Source organism: Chaetodon trifascialis, chromosome 23 (assembly GCF_039877785.1).
Source record: "Chaetodon trifascialis isolate fChaTrf1 chromosome 23, fChaTrf1.hap1, whole genome shotgun sequence".
Classification (NCBI taxonomy): Eukaryota; Metazoa; Chordata; class Actinopteri; order Chaetodontiformes; family Chaetodontidae; genus Chaetodon; species Chaetodon trifascialis.
In genome coordinates, this window is record NC_092078.1 from 8,139,063 (window position 1) to 8,164,173 (window position 25,111).

Consider the following 25,111-nt stretch of genomic DNA (forward strand, 5'->3'; position numbering starts at 1 on the left):
TTTTTTAAAGCAATGTTGAAAGTACTACACAGGCATGCATTTACTCAAATACTGGACTGAAGTTATGAGTACTTTACTTGAGCATGTCAATTCCCTTTCCTTTATACTTCTGCTCATATAAATTATGATGTGTTATTGCTATGAGGCGACGTTTATACTCATATTCAGCGTGTGAATTTCCTGTTCCAGAAATCATTAAGTCTTGTTCCCTGATCTAATCTGTCATTCCATCTTTACTACCTGTAATATTAAAGTCATGTACTCATGAATGTATCAGTAATTATGTTCCAACAACATGAAATACATTATTCTGAAATGGACCTCTCTGCATGTTGAAAACTTGTACTGTTGTTACTGTAAGTGTCCAGTATCTTGATGCTAATACTGTTGCACATTTGCTGAATAAGTATGTATGTTTTCACGCTTGAGGCTTCTGCACTGATTTGTATCACAAGCCTCCTGACACTGACTCCTTTTGTTCAGGAGGTCCACAACCAGGAGAGGGTGTGGAGTTCATACCCCATATCTCAGCTCTTCAGGTACAGCATCTCCACACACACTCACACAGATCACTCTGGTCTCTCTGCCACCTTTGCAGGTCAACGCGAAGCAGCAAAACTAAGAATACATGCATCTCTCTTATGTTTCATCCTTTCCTTCCTTTGCCAGAGGGTTTGTGGAGGTCGGACACTCCCGCTTGTCCGCAGACAAGAAGGAGAAAAAATCAGTCCTGGCTGCCTTCAAATATGCTGTCTCAGAGTTTAACTCAGAGTTTGTGGACAGCAAACAGAAAGTAAGTATGATTTCTATTTACAGCACACAGCGGGACACCATGCTGACCTTTACTGGATGAATTTTAATTGAATTTCCACCTCCTGAAACTCTTTTGTCTGTGTGTTTCTGTGCAGGATGCCTATGAGTTCCTCAGCAGCATTTGACATGGACATCAGTTACACCTGCCCTGTTGACGCTCATATCGGCTTCCAGATGCTCAACACCAGGACCTGCAAGGGGTATGAATCCACAGCCACAGACTCTTTTAGATTCACTGTTGCTGTTTCATTGGAATTGTCCCTTTTTTGTGCAGATGTGGTATGCAATTCACAAGGGTGGAGAAGTACATAAACCTGTTCCTGGACCTGGTGCCTGAAGGCTCAGTGAGCCAGTGTCTGCAGGACTGCCTGAAAGTAAGTACATCTGCTCATCCACTGAGAGTTTGTGTGAGTCCAACCCCAAAGCTCCATTATCACATGTTTGTCAAAGTGATTTTGATATCATCCATGAGAAGATTAACACTAAAACCTGCTTGTTGCTCCCTCTCCCCGCTGCAGGAGACCCAGGTGGAGTATCACTGCGAGTGCGGCGCTGAGGAGTTGTCACAGCAGTGCTCCTTTTTGACTCTGCCAAAGTGAGTAATACCATCCATAACACAGTGCAGTCAGGTGTCGGGATGAACTGTTTCCCTCCTTCTGTCCTCCTCCGTCAACTCGTGATCTGACCCTCTTCCCTCCATCTCAACAGTATCCTGATCCTCCAGCTGAAAAGATTCACGTTCACCGAAAGCTTCAGGAGTAAGAAGCTGAGCAGCAGCATTGTTTTATCGAAGGAACTGGTGGTGAATCCTGCACGTGGCGTCACAGAAGAGGTAAGGATGATACTCAGTGAAGGAGACTATGACTGTCTAACAGCTTTGTTTTCTGTTTCTAAACTGATTTGAGAAGAAATATTGAAAGAAAATAGATACAGAAATCAGCCTGTCAAATATACATTACCCACAGTAAAATGAAATGTTTCTGCAAGTGGAGCCGTTTCATGCTAACTGTGCTCTTTCCTAGACTCGCTACTCTCTCGTGAGCATCATCAGCCATTTGGGCTCCACTACTAACTTTGGTAACTGTTGCGTTCAGCAGCCGCTACACGTTCAAAATGACTCTCCAGGTGTAAGAGTTGACCAGCCCTTCAGATGAACCACTAGTCATTAATGTGTCCTCACAGGCCATTACATCTGCGATGGTGTTCACCGACCACAGCGTGCAGGAGGGGTGACAGATTGCTGGCTCACATACAACGACGAGAACATGGAACAGACAACCGCTGAATTTGTCTGTCACCAGCGACAGCAAACAGCGTACCTGCTTTTCTACGAGAAACAAGAGGAACCTTCAGCACACGGAGAAAAGCAGAAAAACTGATTTCAGCTACCTGCTGATTCAAAACACTTGTGCTTTCAATAAAAAAAAGAAAACTTCTGTGCAAAAAAACAATGTTTATTAATAACAACAGAAATGAAAAATTTAATTTGGAAGTTTCAAGAAAAAAACAAAACCCTGCAGCCTCAGAGGAAGCAGCCACCTGCTCTCCTGCTGCTGCACACCAGCGACTGGCCTCTTACCATGACTGGAACCTACCATCTGCTTTGGTCAGCACAGGGAGAGATGAACTCAACTTTTCCAAAGTGGATCGAATAACAAGGAAAACACTCACTCCAGATTTCTCTGTTACTGCTTACAATTTATCTCTGGGCACACGCACGTACCCATGATGCACCAGTTTTAACAGAAGCAGCTGCACCCTTCCTTCCACATCTTGACACTGTCCTGTCGCCCACTGCTCAGAGGACCTCGTGATGCTCACCTGTTTTCCAGGATTAGTTGTGATTGCGTTGCTGTTTGTGTTAGTTCAGTCCAACATGTCAGGGGTTTCCCTCCAGTGACATTTTTATGCAATGTTGCCCCCTATTGGACACATCATGCTGCTTAAATCTGAATGCTGATCTGCCTTCATCACACCATGCTTAGCTATGTGCACGTCCATTGAAGGATTTTACATTTCTTTGACCTCATGTCATCTTTAGCTCTAAGCACTCAGAAGTCAAGTGTATTTAAACATGAGTTGGATTTTTCACACAGTTGATAGAGTTTGTTGCTTATAGCATAAAAATGACTCAGAGTTGTCGCCTGAGCTGAAATGCACTGTATTAATTTAACTGAAGCAGGTTTAAAGTGGTAAACATGTCGGTGCAGTAAACTGGTCTGACTGTCTGCAACAAGATGTGGACACAAGCACCTGCCAGCAGCTGGTGCCAGACGCCCTCAACAGACTATTGGCCAGATGGCTGTGTGCAGCTCCACCAATGAAATGCTGTGAATCCACATTAATAGCTGACCAGTCAGAGAGAACCACATTTTTAAAGCAGCTGCAGTGTGAATCTGTTTGTCAAATGCAAGCATCATCACAAGAGGCACAAAGCTGTCAAAGCATGTAGAATCAAATGTTCTGTTGTTTACTTGTTTTGCACTTCATGTTGATATAAAAACATGAGTTAAAGACGATCTGATGCTGCAATATAAATGAATGTTATATTAACACTGACAGATTTCTGCAGCTCTGTGCAGCGGCACAAAAGTCAAATGGTTGAGTCTCATGACTCCACTGCTGTTTCTCGCTCAGACAAGCCAAGCCCAAGTTACAGCACCGACCAATGGCAGAGAGCTGTGATGTGCCACTGACTGGAGAGGAAAGTGGGATATTTACATGAGGAGGGGTGCACAGGATATTTTGAAAAGGGTGTCCAAGTGGTGGCACTGCAAAGCATTAGGTACATGATGTGATAAACAGTTTTGCATGTGTGGATACGTATCCATTTCTTATTTTGTGCGTTTTACTTCATGAGTATTTATTTTCATGTCACATTTTAGAGAACATAGAGTTTCTATGTACTGTATGTCTGCCACCTGATGAACTGGTGCAATAGATGTGCTTTATGCTGTGTTCATTGTCTTGTAATTTTGACATTTGGTAAAATAATTTAGACTTTGTTTTGTGTTTACGCGCATTCTGCCGTAATAAATCTACTCCCGTTCCAGATTAGGGTGTATTTTAGTAGTAATGGTTATTTACACGCTGGCATGTGCCCCACATCTGCACTGTTTACAGCCACTCAACAACCACACTGTCGGCCGCGTGCCTTCGGAGCGGGGAGGCAGATCAAATGACGTCATCGACTGGCTGCACGTTGAAATCTGCATGCCTGGGTCCTGTCGCAGCCGTAAGTCCGACACAAACGCGCAGCAGAAATAGCCCCGTGTGGTTTTGTACCAAAATGCGCCCACTCATCTCTAAATAGATGAGTCGACAGGACTGGGTCGATTTCATGTACTCTGGACAATCTTAATCTAGTAAATCTGAATTAATTTGGGTTATGACTTGTTTGTTTACCTTGCTTAGTTACCTTTGGAGTAGTTATTAAGGATTTATACACATACATATGAATTAACTCAAAATAAAATGAGGACTTTGAGTTAAGACTTAGATTTATTCAAACTATTTCAAAGACAACAATTAACTTTCATGGAAAAACATAACATTACTACCACAATTGCTACTACTACTACTACTACTAATACTGTGGTGGTGATAACTATTGTTATTAGCAGCCTATTCAACAAATAATTGAAATAAATATTAGTAGTTATTCACCAGTAGTCATCAGATACTCTGTTGATATCTCAATTTATGTCTTGGTATAGATCAGAGAACTGAAACTCTCACAGCTATGCTTTAAACAAACTGCCAATAAGAGCATAATAACACACTATATCAACACATTACATTTTATTGCGACGTTATTACACCTATTACGGTAACCCAAGTAGGCCACATCCACTGTTCTCATGTTCAGTATGTTTGGAAACGGACTCAGGACCAAACACTCTGCAACGTGACCATCGAGCCCCGTGCGGCTAACCACGCCCATTGCGGCCAATCACAACGCAAAGGGGCGTGTTTGGGCGGAGATATCGCCTCACGCTGTCCAATCACGGTGGCTTGAATCTACAGTACTTGCCAGGCAATGCACTGGCACGTGTATCCCTGCGTGTAAACTCCGGTTAGGGGGGCGACTGAAAATGTCTTGAGAGCAAATACTGAGATCGTCAAGCAAAGACAGTCGATGCTACCGGGATTTAAATCACTTCTTTGAGAATTCTTCGTACCTCGTTTGGGAATATCAAAGCTGTTCTTTTGGTGAAGCATATCCGAGGTAAGCTGGTTGGGTTTGGTTGTTGTCGTGTCTATGGCCATGGCGTTCAAGCTAACGTTAGCATGATACTTATCATTGCGACAGTGTACAAATTGTCGACATCGTTTTGCTTACGTGCCTCATAACGTAGCTGTAATATCAACTTCCCATTATCAGTAAGCTATTCTGTAATCTCAGAATGAAACGTTACATGTGAAACTTGTGCTCTCGTTTAACCTTGTAGGGTGTTTCTAATGCTAATGGACCACACCACGGTCAGTTCAATAAGTGAACTTGGCAGGTTTTGTTTCTGTGGGGTGGATCCGCCTGCAGACGTCGCTCAATGTAGTACCAGCTCTACTCAATGCTCATGATTTACAGCATTTACGGTATGCGTTATTACGAAGATATCAAACATGTTCTGTTCAATCGGCTATTTTGGCCATCAAATTAACCATCCGTTATTTTATTAGCGTGCTAATACGACATTATTACATGATTAATGCTTGCTTGTCAAACCCCATTTGATCCATGGTCACTCCCTTTTCTGATGTTTACCGTTTATGTTGACTTGTGTGCCAGGATTATTTTGGTCTCTGAACTATTGGAGCAACAACAAATGCTGTCCAGTTTCTCTCCAGTTACACCAGTTTAAACTGTGCATAAGCTTAATCAACTAGATATAAGTGAATCCACCTAATATGCTTGTGTGTTTGTTGACTGCAGGTTGTGTGCATCTAGTCAGTGATATGATGTCCTGTGATTGACAGCCGTTGCAATCCACCCATTTCTGTGCACTGTACTGCTGTAACTTTGGCAACAGCTGCATCCACACAGGCTGCATCCCAAGCTGTTCTGACATATCACCATTAAGGATGCTTCACATAAAAAAAAAAAAAACATCACTGAAAATGAGCAAAACCTCTGCAGAACATGTAGTTATAAACCAGCTATGTCTGTGTGGGCCTTCTTCTCCTCGTGTGCTGTCAGTCAACCATTTGCATGTATTTTCACACCTTGCGAGTGGCAACCATGGGGTGACAAGCTGGCATCCATACCGCCAGCCTCCGTGATGTACAACATGTGGCATTTATGGGAATGTACATCCTCCTCTAGCTCTATAGACGCGCTGCACCGTGTCTTATGCTTTATTTTCTGCATTGCAATAAATGTTCCAGACACGGCAGGCCTTCAGTAACAGACCGCGGCAGCTTGAGAGATGCACAGTAATCTGCTCAGATGCAACCCTGTAGATTCTTACAGATATCTCACCCTATTGAATACCTCAGTGTGCAAAACAGCTGCTCATAAACACCCAGAAAGTTTACAAAAGGCATGTGCTGGACAGCACTATAAACAGAAAATAAAAAGAAGAAAACACAAACCTTCCATCTCATAAGGTGCAATTTGTTAGTAAGTCTCAGAGTTGTTGGAGGGCACCATCGCGATGACTCCTCCAGCTCATCCATGAGCAAATCAAAGCAAGTGGCATTCATTTTGCATGGGTGACACAAGTTGTTAGATGGAAAGCAGTGGCCGAAGCGGTGTGATCCACATCTAATCGGCGCGATCACATGAATGTAGGGGACTGACTCAACTCACGAGACAGGACGAGTAAACTGACCACAGAGCGGCGAAACACTGGTTTCTCGTGTTTTGGCTTCAAGAGCTTTGTTTGTGCCCTCGGTGGCCACAAAAAGTGGCTTCTCACCAAATCTGTTTTCCACTATAAACTGAACTAAATTGGCTTAAAACGCTGGAATACACAAAGGCTTAAGGCTCAGAGGACAGAGAGGGAGACTGATTTGAGGGAAATAGTTAGGGAGCAAAACAATCAAGGATACTGTACTTACTGTACCACAGGCTGCCAGGAAACTGCTCACGGGTGGCCCCTTAAACATGCCTTAAGTGGTCGTAGTTTTGACTGTTGTAATGAGGCTTGTGTTGCAATTTAAACTTATGAATCCAGGGTTTGGTTATCGGATTTTACATTCAAAGCATCACCTGATGGCCACTGATGGTTAAACTACTTCTCCTTTAGTTTCATATACATATTTGTTGTCTGTATTTATGTGCAGCTGCACAAGGTTTGCTGAACAAATCTCCATGTTTATGGCATGAATTCTTTTATTACTGTGACTTAGTATGCCAGTGGGATATCTGGAGCTTGATTTTACAGTGTATCAAGATATGGGTCTGAGTTTTGCGGGCAGGCTAATCAGATTATCTTCTTTATTAAACTGTGATTAGGTACAAGAAGTTTCCAAGATAGAAAACTCGACTTCTTCATTGATCGCGTTGTTGACTCCAGAAACTTGCCATGTAAGCTAGACTAAAGATAATAAAGTGTCATAAATATGAATCATGCATTGAGGTTATGTCATCCCACCCTTCATCAACATTGTAAACTTCATGAAAAGAGCATTTTGTCTCCGTAACTTGATATATTTACGATCGAAATAGGATAGCGGGGCAGGGCATAACACAGAGACAGGTTATTCAAAAGCATTAACATGTGTTTAGTCATCAGGTGAAGAGAAGTAAAAAGTTCTAAAGTTTTACCCTGTTAGAATTTGGGATGTTTATGCTTTTTGTTTTTATTAAATTATTATAATTACTACATTGTTCACACAAAGAAGCTCCTCCTCCTGCACCACACACAGTAGACCAGACACATCAGCATGCTGCCACGTGTGCATTTATCTTATTTATTTATCTATTCATTTGTTGACAGAGGCTGGAAAACGGGTGACATTTCCCTTAAAAGATAATTAGGGGTTGTAACTCTAAGATCACTTTCATCACTACAATTTTCTTCTTCTTTTAGTAATTATTAAGTACAAAAAAGGAGAGTTTTCATAGCCAACTCTGCCAGGGTGTGCTTTAATTTGTTTTTTATCAGTAATGATTGAGATAATATGACGCTTAGATCAATTATTAAAGAAACAATGGCCACTAATCCTGTGAACGGTCCAGTGGTGAATGAGGCCCATTATAACTGCAGCTACTTTGATGCTATTCACAAGAAGTCTGTGTTACCTCCCAGGTAAAAATCATGTGCCATGCAACGTTTTCATCTGGCTGCCATAATAAGAACTGCTAGTCATTTCTGCTCAGGGAAAACACCTACTAAGTTTGACAAACGTGAACACAATGGCCGTTGCATTTCCCATTATGTCACACGACGACTGAAACTTTGCACAAAGGTACACATATTCACCATTAATTAGGTTGTGTGAATTTATATGAACTATCACGCATTTACTCAGTTGCATGTTAGTATGCATATTGGCTCTTTATGAGTCATCATAAAACACTTAGTAAAGCCTTATTCTGGGGAATTTATTAAGGAAATCCATGTGCAATAGGTTATTGAGGGAAAACTCTTAGTTAATGGCCTCGTCGTTGTAGAATATGGTCATGCAGAATAAAGCATTAATAAGTCAACATTTGCCTCGCTAGATGAGCCCACTGCCATCCATTAACTACAGAGTACATCAGTGGATGACACAATATGGTACTTGTAACAACAGCTGACATAGAGTGACACAGAGAAAACTGGCATATATTGTGCAAGATGAAAAAAAAAATGCAGTAATCCAGGAAGTAGCAGTAACTGGACAGGACGGGTTTGGTTGTGGGGTGGTCAGATGCCAGAGTGAGTGAACATCCAAGCTGCAGAGGTGTGTGCGTAACAAACCCACGGTACAATAACCCAGTTGGAAGATTATGAACGAAGTGGTTCAGCAGCAGTGGAGCAAAGAGGAGGGTCGGAGCAGATTCGCAGGTGATTTCAGGTTCACTGTTAGCAGTAAATGTGCTTGTTTTATCTGAGGTACCTTGTCCTGCTGACCTCAGTGTGAGAGTGAACCACTGCTCATGACAGTTTTATTAATTTCTTTCCCCCTCCTTAATTTACAATGTTTTTAGATTAATTGCATTGGATGACAGAAGACAAATCTTAAATTATACTGTTTCAAATTTCAGTTCTGTAGATCTTTATATACATTATATATTTTATATCACATAAGCATCAAAGCAAAAGCAGTCAAATGTAGGTAAATATAAAATGTACTGTGTGTACATGCTTGTTTCTAATAATGTAATAACTTAATACATTGTTATATAATTCCTACTACTCGAAGAAGTCATGTGGCTGTGGCACGTAGAGGTAGACCGGCTTTTTCCCCCACCCAGCTCAGGTTTAGCGCGTGTCTCTTTGTCTCATGAACGTACATAATGTACACTGGCCCCTCTCTCAGAGACACTGGTCCTGAATCAGCTGCGCGCGTCTGCTCATCGCCTTTCTGTATTGAAAATACGAACGTCGAGGCGGAGCTGAGACCCGTGTCTGGCAGACTCTCCAGGCAGACCCCTGTCGCAGGCGGGCCTGCCTCCTCATGACGCGCGCTCTCATTGGCCCGGCGAGCCGGCCAATCAGGAGCCGGTGAGGCTTGCGGAAAACACCGCTGCGGACACGTGCCGTTTGTACACAGCGAGGACAGCGAGGCGGCACCGCGCTGCAGTGCAAGCGGCGTTACACGCAGGACAACGGCATGTCGCGCGGTGCGCGTTTGTGACACGGACAATCAGAAGGCATGAAGGCACTGAAACGGTACTGCTTTTTAACGTGATCCAACAATATAAGCATGTCGTGATGCAGTGATTGGTGACGGATCGGTGCGCGGCGGGTTGTGTCAGACAAGCGGAGAAGTTCACACATGTTCACGCACGGAGCGACGCCACACCTTCCTGCAGCCTCATTGCAATCGGGAAGTATCATGGGTTGGTTTTGGATGGTTTTGAGCAAGCAGTGTGTTTGTTGTGTCTTTTTCGTGATGTTGTGTAGGTGTAGCCTTCTGAACCAGTGACTGTACACACTGACGCTGTTGTGGCAGACTAGCACACTGTGCCCTGTAGGCCAGATTATGTTCATTTCATGGCAGTCAGAGCTTCTGCACTATAAATGAAAGAAACACTTGTGAACAATTTTGCACTTTTATACAGACTGCAGATGTTTGTGGCCTGTTCTCCATCCTTTAATATGCTATTACTACACAATATACACTGAGACTGTCACAGTCAGTTACATTGACTGCGGCTAGGGCTGCAATTTTCATTATTGGTGAATCTGCAGATCTTTTTTCCAGATAAATCAATTAATTGTTAAGTCATGAAGTAAGAGAAAATGGTGAAAATGCCAATCAATAGATAAAGGTGGCTTCTTCGTTGCTTGTTATGGTTGTACAGCAGTTCAGAATCCTTAAATGTTCAATTTTGGCAAAGAAAACTGACAAATATTCACTTTTGAGGCGGTGCAGCCGGCGAGCTGTGCGCTTTTGTCTCTAAAAGCAACTTTGCAGTGTTTTCTCTTGTGTGCAGTTTCCTTTTGCGAGGCTTGATTGTTCTAAAATCAGCTTTGTGTTTATAACTGCTGGCTTTAACAACTTCAAATGTTAATCATTTCCAGGAACCGTTTTCTGCGACGGGGGGAATATTCCCAATTTTTAGATCATAATGGAAGTCTCCCTGGTCGTGGTTGTCAGACAGCAGACAGTTCCGCAATTCTTAACGTATGCCATGGTGCAAGTTGCAACCAGCTGTCGGCCTGCAGAGTGTGATAGTTAACGCACATGAAATTAGACACTTAAAACCGAATGGAAAGGTGTTTCAACCAAAGAGGGGGATTTGCACACACTAAAGGCACAGTAACGTTAGCCTTCTGTCCAACAAAGCTGTCCCGCCCTGAACAAGGAAGTTATGTCACAGTTGTCACAGAGGTAATTAATATGTAATGAGCAGAGCAGGGCTGCAACTGATCCTAATTTTGATTATTGTTCAAACTGGCAGTTATTTTTTTCATCGACTGTTTAATCATTTAAGCTGTGAAATGTCAAAAAATAGTGAAACGTCCCCATTGGAAGTACAAGGTCACATTTCATGTCTTTTGTCTGACTTAACAGTCCAAAACCTAAAGATATTAAATCTGCACTGATGTAGAATCTTTAAAAAGCGGCAAATCCTCACAATCCTGACTTGTTTGCTTAAAATGAATTATTATTAACAGCCACACAGCATCTGTGTGTTAACTGGCCAACTGTGCTAATTAGCAGGAAGAAGTTGAACTGAAGTGAATTCTGACCTGCAGGACGTGACACTGGGACAGCGACCTCGGATTCATTAGTCGTATTGGCTTCAGTTGAAGTGAATGGGAGATTTTAATGAAGATTTGCCGCGCGGAAGTTTAATTAAATGTTCCCCCGTCGTGACTGGAGTGACACCCCGACGGAGCAGGCAGCGTTCAGAGACCTGGGAGGGCTTGAGTCACTTGGCCTTTTCTTCATTTGTGCAACATGAGAGTGATGCATGAGTTACAAAAGGTGACATGAAATTTCAGAAATTGTTGTGAGTCATGCAACGAACATATTTTGAGAGTAGGGTGCATGTTGGTCAGAGGGCAAGGCAGCGTCGCCGTTGTCCAATATGTTTTCCTCCACTAAGATAGACACCTGTCTTGCATAATCAGACATTGGTCTGACTGAGTGCATTTCCTGTGAATAATTTGAGTGGGCGGCATGGTGGCTCAGCGGCTGACACTGTTACCTCACAGTCATGGCCTCAAACCTGACCTGGCCGGTTCAGGCATGGCGGTGTGGCGTCTACGTGTTCGCCCTGTGTCTGTGTGGGTTTTCTCCTGGTGCTGTGGTTTCCTCCCACAGTCCAGAGGACACGCATGCTGGGTGACCTGGAACCTCTGAGCTGCCTATAGATGGAAGTATGAGCATTAATATTATGTCTGTTGATGTTTTAGCCTCGCCTGTTGCCACCCAGTGCATGCTGGGATTGGCTGCAGCAACGGCACAGGAAACTGATTGAATTTGGGGATGCGCTGTCTTAAGCAAAAGACCCACTGTAGTTGGCTTAGAAAGGTGGTGGGGCGGGCACATCCAGTTACTCTAGCAGCCCGAGCACAGTTCCCCCACCACCACCTCCACCCACAGCCATGTGTCTTTGCCATCAATGTGGAAGTATGCATCGATGCCAGCCTGCCTCATCGCCCACTCACACCATGCTTGCATATTTCCATATAATAATCGCCCTCCCCCGCCCAGTTCGGCCGTGGCACACGCAGCTTGTCATGTGCAAGTGTGCATCATCCATCTGACCAAACACAGGGCTAATTAGCATTTCACCTTCATCGGGGAGGCGGCTTAGTCGTACTGAGGCAGCGGCACATCAATCCGTTGAACTTGCAGCCTTTCGCAACTTTCCATCCCGACTTGTTACGTTTGCGTCAGTTATTTCTGTGGAATGAGAGACATTTGTCATTAGCTGTCCACGCATGTTGTCCTCATCCAATGAGCAGCTTGTGATGGCCACTCTGAACCTGACCAGGGGTTGTTGCGTCAAGGCGGGAGGCTAAACCTGTCCTGAACAAATTCTGCACCAAAAGCATCCCAGCACACCTGAGCGGCGTAGGTAAAGGGGGTTGTGGGGCAGCAAGGTGCATAAAATTGGAATGAGTGACGACTGCTGACTGGCGTCTCTCTTCATCTGGTTGCGTCTGCAGGGCTTAAAGGATTATGTGGTGTCTCCCTCGCCTAAAGAATAAATAGCACTAGACTTTCACTTGCGTAGGTGGTGGCTATATATATACATTTTGTGATACGATTCACTAACAAACCTTAATTTAAAACAACACTTGATGGAGAGCTTTGTCCTGTCCTCCTCCTGTTCTCTTTGTTTCGACGTCCTCTGGTTAAAACGGGATTTATCGATGACGACCGGCAAGCGTCCCATGTAATTAGCGCATGTTCACCTGTTCTATATTCAGATGCATGCATACGCACTCGCAGATTATTGTCAATCTGTGCACAAGATGAGGTGATTGTTTTCTCGAGATAATCTGGGTAAAAGGCTAACAGCTGGGCGCTCGGCAGACAAACATTCAGTGTGCACCGCGAGGCGGTGAAAACATCTCAGGGCCATGTTTGAATCTTGGAGGCCGACACGATAAACTGATGATAAGCGCTCCATTTTTTTAAACTTCTCGTATCTGTAGTCCTTGAGACATGCTTGCGAGACCATGACAGGCGTTTCTGTTAATCCCGCCGCTGATATTCTTCCCTCTCTTTCTCTGTCCATCTCTTTTTCTCTCATCTCAGGTGGCCTTTAGCACCTAGAGCAACACATCTCCAAGAGGCGAGAAGATCAGATACAGAGTGAAGAGATTGTTTTTGTTTTGTTTTTTTTTTGCCCTCACCGAGAGCTGTTTTTCTCACTCTCCCTCACAGTCCCATCTGTTGGAGCGCTTATGCCAAGGCTGTTTCATAAACAACAAATCATCTCTTGTCTGAATTACTTTGAGTGACACTTTTTCTTGCTGTCTTTGGAAAGGCAGCGGTTTGGCCAATCGGGATATTTTTACAGCCAAAGTCATTGAAAAACCTCTCTCGGGCTCTCAGCCCACACCTCTTCAATTGAACATTTTTTCCTGGAGAAACAATGAATTTCTCTCCTTAGTTCTTTTAACAAACAACCAGCAGCCATGATTCACCTGTGTATACATAGTAGTCCCACTTAATCTACAGTTGTTCCTGTCTTCACTTCGGCTGACGCCTTAATCAGGCTGTACCAGCTTCATCCTACTCTAGTATGAGTTATGACAACCCTAAATCAATGCCCAGCAGCAGCACTCGGGGACGAGTGGCAAGGGCCGACGAGAAAGACAATGAGCAGGAAGCAGAGTCAGAAGGGTTAAACTCTCCGAAGACCGGCAGCGGTCAGCCCGGTGCTGATGTCGCCAATCAGGAGCAGGGAGGTGGATCTGGAGGCGGCTCGTCTCCCAGTGGAGGTTCAGGATCCGGAAGTTCGTCCGGGCACCGAAGGGGGCCCAACTTGGACGATATGGACGGACTCTCGAGCGGGAACGACTCCGGCGAGAGGGAAAGCGAGGGCGGGATGGAGAGGGCGGGCGGGTCGCGTGGGCGCCAGTCCACACGCAGCTCCCACAGCTCGTCCAACGGCAAGGACTCGGGCATGATGCTGGAAACCACGGAGAGCAACAAGAGGTAAGAGACGGAATTCTAAATTGTTCTGCTCTGCTGTGACATCTCTGTTCGGGAAACAGCGAGTGTAATCTTCACCCCTCCTTTTCCAGCTCCAACTCCCAGAGTCTCTCCCCTCCCGGCGGCTCCCTGGCCTACAGCCTGCTGTCGACCAGCTCGGAGCACGACCCCCCCTCCACCTCCGGCTGCAGCAGCGACCAGTCGGCGAGGGTCCAGACCCAGAAAGAGCTCATGAAGGCCATCAAGGAGCTGAAGCTCCGCCTGCCTAGCGAGCGCAAGGGCAAGAGCCACTCCAGCACCCTGAACGCGCTCAAATACGCGCTTCAGTGCGTGAAACAAGTCCGAGGTGAGGGCCTGTGTTTGTTTGTATCTGCCTCTCCTCCCTGCTTAATGGTGCATTTGAAGCCTCTTTGTTCAGGCTTCAGTGCTTGTTTTTTGCTGCAGACATTATGTGTGTACCTGTATCCACATTCACACCCTGACCCCGTTTCATTTTTACCATTTCTAGCCAACAAGGAGTACTACCATCAGTGGAGTGTAGAGGAGTGTCACGGCTGCAGTCTGGACTTGTCTGCCTTCACGATCGAGGAGCTCGACAACATCACCTCAGAATACACCCTCAAAAACACTGTAGGTTTATACGCTTGTTTACTTATTCCTGCTTCGTAGGTGTTTGAGTAAACTCTTCAGACAAGTATCTCATTACTGCAGTTAGTGAGCTGTGTGTTTTGTTTTTTTTTACCCTTGTGTATAAGATGAAACTGAACGAGGAACTCACAACATCCTGATTAATCAGTGCAGTTAGTTGGAATGTGCCACTGCTTAAAACTGGGAGCAATATGGGAAATTTAGACGGAGGTACAGACATCCAGTCCACTTCATTTGCTTATATATGTGATGAAACAATAATGCATTGAAAGACACAGCCCTAGCTTTTAAAAACCCTTTTTTGGCTTCTGTTCAGAAACTGCTTGCTTCTCGCTTTCTTAATTCACTGAGAAAAGGTCGAAACTGCCAAACACAACTGCACAAAGAAAGCTCCCGCTGACAGCTTGTTGGAGCCGTCTCGCTAAATTCCTCCACCTTCCTCGTCTGTTTACTTTTCCTCAGGACACTTTCTCCATCGCCGTGTCGTTCTTGTCGGGGAAGGTGGTGTACGTGTCACCCCAGGGCTCGTCCCTGCTGCGCTGCAAGCCCGATGGTCTTCAGGGGACGGTGTTTTCCGAGCTTTTGGCCCCGCAGGATGTCAGCACTTTCTACAGCGGCACGGCCCCCTGTCGCCTGCCACCCTGGGCCTCCTGCATCGGGTCTGGTGAGCTGAGCCGCAGGATGACGACACATTAAAACGATTTCTGACAGAAGAAATTGCTCAATATCTGACAATCCATTGATTTTCTTCCAGAGCTGTGCTCCACTAATCCATTCGGGAGGATTTGTAGTTTTTGCTCAATGGTTTTCTCCGACTCTTTCCCCTCCCAGCGTCTCCTCCAGTCGACTGCACGCAGGAGAAGTCCATGTTCTGTCGCATCAGTGCCGACCGGACGCAGGGCGGCGAGTTGCGCTACTACCCCTTTCGCCTCACTCCTTACCAGCTCACCATCAGAGACTCGGATGCCGCTGAGCCACAGCCCTGCTGCTTGCTCATCACTGAGAAGGTCCACTCCGGATATGAGGGTATTTGTCATATCATTGCCTCTCTGTGTAAGCAGTTAAATGTATGCAGGATGCAATGTGACAGACACTGTAAGCGGTGACTGATGCAGGTATGCGATGCCCCAGATGGTCAGCCTACACTGGTCTGTGTGTGTTCTGGCAACTGCGGTCAGGAGGCGTTTAGCTGGGGAGAATGGCCCAAGTTTGAATGTTGTGTTTACAAGCAGTAACCTACAGTTCCTGCACAGTGTACCATTAGGGAGGGATGTTTGTGTCAGCAGAGGGCCACGTGGCGTGAAGCGCCCTGAGCCGAAACACCTCAGAGAGCAGACGCCGTTATTGTCCAGGATAACACATTTAGCATTACGCTCCCAAAAGGTGGAGCCGCTAAGTCACTTCTTGTCCTCAGCTGAGCAGTCGTCAGTTATTAGTAATACCGAGAGAAAAGATGATGAAGCCAGCGCGAACACAAAGCAGCGCTCTTCTTCATGTTTTTGTTGTGGCTGCGCAGCTCTGATAATGTTATGTCAGAGCAACCCAGGCATCGCAATCACAATTACTTTCTGATAATCGAGTGTCATCTTCTTCATCAGCTTTTCACTGCAAATCTGATTTGACTCACTCGAGGATCCAGACAACGTTCATCTTGCTGATGAATGCGATGCGTTCGCTTCAATGGAGCTGCTTCCCACACGATTTTGAACTTTCCTCATCATGACTCATCGTATAATTTACTAGTGGAACATGCACCTAAAGCTGTAAAGCACTTGAAAGAGACCAGAGACATGGATGGATTATATCACATACACCAAATGATTGGATGCCTTTCAGAATTGCAAATAAGCCTTTAGCATGCTGTCTGTTTGAACTTATCAGCCTGTCCTCACAACACGCTTTTCATCTGTCGCATCTGTGTCCTCTCAGCTCCTCGTATCCCTCCAGACAAGAGGATCTTCACCACCAGTCACACTCCCAGCTGCCTCTTCCAGGAGGTTGATGAGAGGTCAGTTATCCGACCTCTGATACACTTTTTGCAGTTATTACATATGTTATCTTCCAGTTTTCATTGAATTGACAGCTGATCTTATATATGTTGTGTTTGCAGGGCAGTGCCATTGTTGGGCTACCTGCCTCAGGACTTGGTGGGAACCCCCACCCTGCTCTACATCCACCCTGAAGACAGGCCCATGATGGTGGCTATACATGAGAAGAGTGAGTCTATTTAGCAGTGAGCTAATTGCATTTGTCATAAACTGGAAAATGGCCCTTTTCTGGATTAATTTCTTCTAATTATTTAAGGATTTTCTCTTTTTTTCTCCTCACTTGTCTTTTATTTACAGTTTGCTGTACGACTGAGTCAGAACTCATTTCTAATTTCCATACAAACGTCTTTTCTCATCCGTGTCTGCTCTGTTATCTCCCTTCAGTCTTTCAGTTTGCAGGGCAGCCGTTTGAGTATTCCCCCTTGAGGATGTGCGCCCGCAGCGGGGAATATCTGACCATCGACACCAGCTGGTCTTCCTTTGTCAACCCCTGGAGCCGGAAGGTGGCGTTCATCGTAGGGCGCCACAAAGTCAGAACGTAAGATTCTTACTAAGCTCACTGACAAACAAATGCTGCCAGAGCACTCATTCTAAAGTATTTGCCTCCGTGTTTCTCTTGTCCTAACTGGCGCACTAACACCGTCTCCAGGAGCCCTCTGAACGAAGACGTCTTCATGACGCCACAGGGCTACGAGAGTCGGGTCACCACGCCCGACGTCGTCCAGCTGAGCGAGCAGATCCACCGGATCCTGGTGCAGCCGGTGCACAGCGGCAGCTCTCAGGGCTACAGCTCGCTCGGCTCCAGCGGCTCGCGGGAGTCCCGCCGTTCGCACCAACAGCACCTCAGTGCCTCCGCCGCTTCATCCAGCGACAGCAACGGCCCCGCCATGGAGGAGGCGGCCAACGCGATCGCTTTGCACAAACCGGTGAGTTTTGCTGAGCGACCACTGGTTATAGGCCGACAGAACAAACGTACTTCTTCCATAAGATACAACATAATTGATCACCTTCTCGTGGTTACCTCGCAACATGCGACCTTTTCCATAGTCTCAGGAAAATGGAAAATTAGACTTCCTTAATACTGTCTGTTTAAGGAGTCTGATGCGTTTTTTTTTCCAGATGACGTTCCAGCAGATCTGCAAAGACGTTCACATGGTCAAGACTAATGGACAGCAGGTGTTTATCGAGTCCCGGAACCGCCCACCGCCCAGGAAGAACACCAGCACAGGTAAACGCAAAGCACGGTCAACAACATCAACAACGAGCTACGACTGCTGATGATGTCAAAAAGACCTCGCCTGTCATCTCAAGTCTCCATTTCCTGTTATTTCCGTCATTCAGGCCCAATAGGTGTCAAACACGTCAGGAGTGACCCAGTCAGAGGTTTGATAGCTGACCTGACAAAACCACCCAAAGCTTTGGTCCCTGCACCGCTTGTGCAGAAGGAGGCCCCGACTGGATACTCCTACCAGCAGATCAACTGTCTGGACAGCATCATAAGGTGTGTGTGTGTGTGTGTGTGTGTGTGTGTGTGTGCGTGCATGCACAAGCCTCAAGTCTTCGGCCTCATCATTGCTTGGTGATCATCAATCACTCATCCAACGACGCTCTGACTCCACGCAGGTACTTGGACAGCTGTAACATTCCCAACACGGTGAAAAGGAAGTGCGGCTCCTCCTCCTGCACCTCCACGTCTGATGACGACAAACAGCAGGAGGCCAGCGGCAACAACAAAGGTACTTTTTATAATTCCCTACAGCTGGTTTATGAAGATGATGATGAATTTAGGTAATCAGGTTGCTGTTTCTCGCGATCTCTGATCCATTTTACGAAGCCCCGCGTTATTCATTTTTTTCACCATTGTGCATTTACCAATAAAAATCCTGCATGAAAAATGGTATTCTTGCTTTTGAATATGGATTTTTCTACACAGCATCCTTGATTTGTCGCATGAGAGCCAGCAGAGCACTTCTTTTGTGTGTCTGAATGTGCTTGTCTAGCCGGTACACAGTCATTGCCGCAACTGAACTTGTTGAACTTGTTGTCCCCGCAGGTGGTTCAGTTAGCCTCGTAGGTGAACCACCTTCTCTGCCCCCCCTGACCATGGCCGCAAAGGCAGAGAGTGTCGCCTCAGTCACGTCCCAGTGCAGCTTCAGCAGCACCATCGTGCATGTGGGAGACAAGAAGCCCCCTGAGTCAGGTGGGAATCATCAGAGCTCTCCGCTCTGTCACGTGCGCTGCTCAGCGTCTTGTTTCTTTGGAATGACAAAGTAGGAGGTCCATCGCTGCCTTCACTGTAATTAAGGCTGGAGTTTGAGTTCAGCCTCCAAATCTTTTTCTACTTTTTATGTTGAACAGTCACACTCTTATTTTAGCTTCCTCGCTTATTTTAAGGAACTGACCACAAAGTGTTTTTTCACTACTTTAAAAGTCTTCAGAATTATCTTGCAGAAACCTGTAGCCGCATGATAAAACTGCAGATTGCAGGTAATCTGATCTATGCCTTTGTTTTTCATCTGATTTTATCTTTTTTTGTCTAAATTTCTCTCTTAAGTTTCTCAGTGTCACCTCTCTTTTCTGTTTTGTTGGTTTTACCCAAATGTGAGTTAACAGATTGATGATGCATCTTTTGTTGAGTAATGTTAAATTTGAAGATGTAGCATCTTAGTGTCAGCAAAACTAACACAGTACTGTCTCTCTACCTCTGTCTGTATCACTACAGCATTTTACTCTTTATGCTTTTAGCTTTTCACTTCTCAGAGGATGAATCTGTCATTTCTTCTTTCTAAAGGTTCATAGTCTCAGTTCAAGTCTTGAAACACCCCTCCTTGTTTTCTCTCTATCACAGACATCGTCATGGAAGAGGCTCCTACAACTCCCACCCTTGCTCCTCCTACACCTACCTCGACTCGTCCCGCCAGCGGCCCGACACCACCCGTTAACGCAGCCGTCACCCCTCTTCCTCCCCCTCCCCCTCAAGCCACTCAGCCGGAGAGGGACAGCCGGAGAAGTGGAAGTGTAGGAGGAGGTGGAGGGGGCAGGATGGGTCTGACGAAGGAGGTGCTATCCGCCCACACCCAGCAGGAGGAGCAGGCATTCCTTGACCGCTTCAAGGACCTCAGCAAGCTGCGTGTTTTCGATCAGACGGCGTCTTCGACTCTGCGCTGCCATATCCCAGCTGCCAACCCTCTGTCACGAGGTAAGTCCACACACTGCTCCCAGCAGTCAAACACACACGTACACACACAGTAATGTATACGTGTTACACATTAACTATTAACAGTTTGTTGTAAAAATGTTGCTTAAGTCAGTGCCTCCTTCTCTTTGCCAGGAGTGCGTTGTTCTCGAGACTACCCAGCCGCAGGAAGCAGCACCGGTCACAGACGTGGTCGGGGTGGTAAGAGACTCAAGCACCAGGAGTCATCTGACCAGCACAGCTCTCTGGGCCTGAACGGGAGTTGCCGTGACCCCAGAACAAGCACAGTTCCCATGCCCCTCAACATGCCTCTCGGACCCCCAACAAACTCCTCCTCCTGGCCGTCCGTAGGCTCCCAGGCCAGCATTCCTGCCGCCCCTTTCGCTCCCGGTATGCTTCCGATCTACCCCGTTTACCCACCACTCACACAGCCCTTCCCCCAGCCGGTCCCAGATCCATCACGTTTCCCCGCTACCCAGATGGTGCCTCCCATGATGGCCCTCGTTCTGCCCAACTACATGTTCCCCCAGATGGGAGCACCCATCCCGCAGCCAGCCACCACCCCTGGACACTTCTACAACCCTAACTTCACGTACCCCAGCGCCACCCCAGCTGCTGTCCCCACTGTCGTCTCCAACCCTGTACCCATTCCAGCCACCTGCGCCCCATCTCGGAGCAGCACCCCACAGTCCTACAGTCAGACCCCCGCTGACCGTGAGGGCGCAGAGTCCCCCCTCTTCCAGTCCCGATGCTCCTCTCCTCTCAACCTGTTGCAGCTGGAGGAATCGCCAAGCAACCGCTTAGAGGTCGCCACGGCCCTGGCAGCATCACAGCAAGCCACGCCTTCTGTGCAGGGCGGCGCCGCCGGGGGACAGACCTCAGCCAATCAGGGGAGCTCCGATGATGCCTCCAAGGAGAATGAGAATGTAAGTGCATGGACTTTCAGGGTAAGATGTTAAGCTTTGAAACCTTTTTTGTTATTTAAAATGTCTATGTTTAAAAACGATCTCTTTCTCCCTTTAGGGTGAAACTAATGAGTCCAACCAAGATGCCATGTCCACTTCCAGCGATCTGCTGGATATGTTGCTGCAGGAGGACTCCCGCTCAGGCACTGGCTCAGCTGCCTCTGGTTCAGGGTCCTCAGGGACGAGGTCCTCTGGTTCAGGCTCTGGCTCCAACGGCTGCAGCTCCTCTGGCACCAGCGGCACCAGTTAGTAGATTTTCTGGAATTTAAGTAGTAATGTAAGAGTTCTGGGTCACCCTGACACTGACTTTAAGGCACGCTGCCTTCCTGGATAATAAGTGCCAAGAGGCAGTTTTCCTTGAGTTAAAGTCTACTTCCTGTTCACTCTCAAATTTCACCTCCTTGTCCATCCAGGCAGCAGCCAGGGCAGCCACACTAGCAAGTACTTCGGCAGCATCGACTCATCAGAGAACGACCATTCCCGCAAACAGCCAGCAGGGGGCAGCAGTAGTGCTGGAGGGGACGGTGGCGAGGAGCAGTTCATCAAGTGTGTCCTGCAGGACCCCATCTGGCTGCTGATGGCCAACACTGACGACAAGGTCATGATGACCTATCAGCTGCCTGTCAGGTATGACACTGGGCAAAGGGTGACCACACAACACAGCATCAGACCTGCAGCACTGATTTGAATTAAGAGCTTGAGCCTCGCTGCCATTCCTACTCCTTCCATCCCAACAGACACGACAGCTCTTTGTTCAAACTCGCTGCTGTCGAGATGTCAGGTGTTCATTGACTTTTTCCCCCTGTGCCTGAATAACAGGGACATAGAGACGGTGCTGCGAGAGGACCGCGAGGCCTTGAGGAGCATGCAGAAACACCAGCCACGCTTCACCGAGGACCACAAGAAGGAGCTGAGCCAGGTGCACCCCTGGGTCCGCACAGGACGCCTGCCCCGAGCCATCAACATCTCTGTGAGTACGCTGCGACTCGACCCTGAGCTCTGAAAGCGTTCTGTGTGCAGACATGCAGTGAGATCATCGTCTCTCTCTGGTGTCTCTCAGGGCTGCACGGGCTGCAAGTCTCCCCCCTTTGTGCCTCCCGCCGCCCCGTTCGACGTGGAGATCCACGAGATGGAGCTGTGCAGCGTGCTGAAAGCTCAGGAGGAGGACGTCAGCGTGGGGAAGAAGAGCCTTTTCGAGACAGCCATGGACGAAGCTCACCTAGAGGACGAGGACGAAGAGGACGAGGGAGAGGAGAAAGGCACTACAACACAAGACGGCCACCAAGACATGCCGGCAGAGGAGCAGAGAGCGGCCTCAGAAGAAGCTGTGACAGAAAAGTCTCCCATGACTCAGTAAGACGGTGGCCAATGATAAAGCCGATATGCAGAAAATGTGCACCTTCCAGGACTTTCTGTGCCCAAAACATCGTTACACAGGGTGTAAAGTTGTTAAAATTGGGATCCGCTGGGACATAACAGTGCATGCAGATCGAGGCAACTTCCATTTATTGTTTGGCAGGTCAGGCGGGACACTTGGCCCAGTTCATCCTGCGTCAAGTCCGACTTCGATGACAGCACACCAGGCATGTTGTATGACTGCACATTAAATGCCTTGGAAACTACAGGACACGCACACTCAGTTTTAGAGAGTGAATCACTACTTTTTCCTCCCCCCTCCTCCCCCGTTCTCGTAGTTCTCAGCATATTTATTTAACTTGTAAGATAATCAGAGAGGACGAAGGTGAATGTGTTACAAAAAGGCGCCTTTCTATAAAGATGGATGTTCTTCACCACAGTGTCCTCCTTGACGTTTTCATCTCTCCTGTTGAGGGTTCAGCTCACGAGGAAAGCGGCGAGTTAAGTCTGTGACTTCTTGTTGAATGTCTCCTAGGCTGTCTGGGATCCCGCTCCCACCGAGATCCCGTTTCTCTCGGACACTGGAGTTTTTGTTGATGTAAAACGTTTCTCCAGACTAAAGAAAAAGCGACTTTCACCCAATAGATAAAACGTGCAGTGAGAACCGGGTTTATTTTGTAAACATTGTGTATATTTTTATACTTTCAGTCCACTGCAAATAGAGACGGGATCCATGCCCAAAAGAGTGTTTGTACTGTAAAAAGTGTATGTGAATGATTCAGATCTTATCCGGCAGAAAAACAATCACTTTAGGATCCAAATTAAAAGAGCTTGGTCTGCACCAGCTCTATATGGAAAGTGTCCTGAGACAACTTCTGTTGTGATTTGGCGCTATACAAATAAAATTGAATTGAAAAAATTGAAAAGCGGAGATGGTGTTTCTCATGACGCAGCTGCTTTATTTGAGCGACATAAAGCTAAAGGTGTGGCAGCGTGAGTCGCCAAGAGGTTGAGCTGGACTTCTAAAGTTCCTCTTCAGCCGGGCATTAGTTTTCACAAACACCACAGACACTATTTCCTAACTGCCAGCACGCTGTCGGAGGTGCGGAGGCTTCAGCGGAGGGAGAGCTTTTGTTGCCAGTGTTCGCTCGCAGCGTTCAGCCGATTTGAAAGAGGTGGACGCAAAAGGTTTCGAGAGTTTGGAGAGTGTTTACTATCTTTTTTCCTCTCTGTCCCTTTCTCTGTGGCACTGTTCTGGTCATGTGATATCCTATGCTTTATGGCGTCAGTGGTGTCTGCAACAGTTTCTTAATATTTTTGTGAAATTCTTTGTACAAAAAAAAGACAATAAAGAGACTTGAAAAGTTTAAATGTGAAGTTTTGTTTTTTTTTTGCTGTTTGTTCTCCTGCAGTTAGTTTTATGATTACATCTCTTCGCAGGCTATTTTTGTCAGTGGGTGTTTTGCAGCAGTTGGCCTGGAGACGCAGAAGTGTCCGGAATGAACTGGAAGCAGAAAGCAAATCAGGCAGCGACTTTCTTTACCGAACCACAGTCTCCTTCTATTCAACTGTGGTTTCCACCCAGAGTGGTCACCGCAGCTTAAAAAAGACAAAAGGCATGCCCTCGTTTAGACAAAGGCAAGGCTGCCAAGTTGACTTCATCGCACACTTATCATTAAAACAATGACAGCAGTGATCGTGATGTATGTGGGTTATTTTGTAAAAGAGCTGGTGTTAATAAACCAGCTTGAAAGCTTTTTAAAGTCACTTTCTACAATAATGATGGGCCCTTTCCTGCCAAAATAAAATACATTTTACTGTAGAATTGAGCCCATTTCAAGACTTCCATATTTACTTTTATAAGTCCAGTCTCGGTTCTGTTTTGGTTGAACCTACTGTAATCTCCTTCACCAGCTACTTTTTTTCCACCACTGTGAATTCTGCGGAAAGGAATTTAATCCTCATAATAACCTTGCAGAGTAAATTGCGTGTGCCGAAAATAAGTGTCTGCAACAGCCATGCAGTCAAGCTGTACTTAGCATTTCGCTTAAAGCGCCGCTGTGCCGAACGTCAGGAGGCTAACATGCCCTCAGTGCCGATGCCAGCGGGCTGATGTTTAGCAGCTAATTAGTGCTGAAGGTATTTGGTTATGACCTCTCTGCAAAAATAATGCATTGGGTGAATTGAAATGCTGCACGACAGGAAAAGTCAGAGCTCACCAAATTTCACGATCCAAGGTGTCAACACATTTCACACAAAACCACAAGTGTCAACCTCTTGGTGGTGCTAGAGGAAAAGTCAAAGGATCGTCAAGGTCGAGGTGTCCTCAGACAGAAAGAAGAGGAAATTTTCAGCATCATTTGTAGAAATTTGACCGTTGGGCCATTTGTGTTTAACGGTGTACCAACTGTACGTTAGCTGTAAGCTAGCTAGCGGACTTACAGACCATATCAGGAGGTGCTCCTGTGTGTTTGAGTTCAGCTCAGCCTCTGACTCATCAGAGCTCTGTTATTTTTCCACTCTCATCCCTCCTTTTTCTTCTCGTCTCTGTACATTTATAAAGCAGATTAAAGACCCACGAAAAACAGAGATGTTTGTCAAGTTACGACATTTCCAACTTGCATAGGTGTGTCTTCATGGCGGTTTGTCCCATTATTCTGTCCACATGCAGCCTCTAAAATTTCCTCTCTGAACATACAGTAGATGCATCCTCTGGGGACCATGAGCGTTGCGCCAATCCTTCTGATGGTTGTTGAGATATTTCTGTCTGGACCAAAGTGGCGGACCCTGCCAAATATAGATGCCTTGCC

The 25,111-nt window shown here is 46.3% G+C and overlaps 1 protein-coding gene across 1 annotated transcript; it reads left to right on the top strand.

The window, feature by feature from the left end:
• Positions 1 to 4,837: 4,837 nt before the first annotated feature.
• per1b (period circadian clock 1b) lies at positions 4,838 to 23,672 on the top strand. The gene is made up of 20 exons (XM_070992768.1): positions 4,838 to 5,041; positions 13,186 to 14,091; positions 14,181 to 14,434; positions 14,597 to 14,718; positions 15,199 to 15,400; positions 15,568 to 15,762; positions 16,666 to 16,744; positions 16,847 to 16,953; positions 17,169 to 17,322; positions 17,434 to 17,710; positions 17,904 to 18,012; positions 18,126 to 18,285; positions 18,408 to 18,520; positions 18,838 to 18,984; positions 19,633 to 19,983; positions 20,116 to 20,906; positions 21,004 to 21,190; positions 21,359 to 21,572; positions 21,765 to 21,915; positions 22,006 to 23,672. The coding sequence occupies exons 2-20, from the start codon at positions 13,676 to 13,678 to the stop codon at positions 22,300 to 22,302; spliced, it is 4,326 nt and encodes a 1,441-aa protein (XP_070848869.1). The 5' UTR covers positions 4,838 to 5,041; positions 13,186 to 13,675; the 3' UTR covers positions 22,303 to 23,672.
• Positions 23,673 to 25,111: the final 1,439 nt, after the last annotated feature.

Coding starts and splice junctions, on each gene's coding strand:
- per1b (XM_070992768.1), top strand. CDS start 13,676: ATGAGTTATGACAACCCTAAATCAATGCCCAGCAGCAGCACTCGGGGA. Junction 15,763..16,665: donor GGTCCACTCCGGATATGAGG/GTATTTGTCATA, acceptor GTGTCCTCTCAG/CTCCTCGTATCCCTCCAGAC. Junction 21,916..22,005: donor CCCGAGCCATCAACATCTCT/GTGAGTACGCTG, acceptor GGTGTCTCTCAG/GGCTGCACGGGCTGCAAGTC.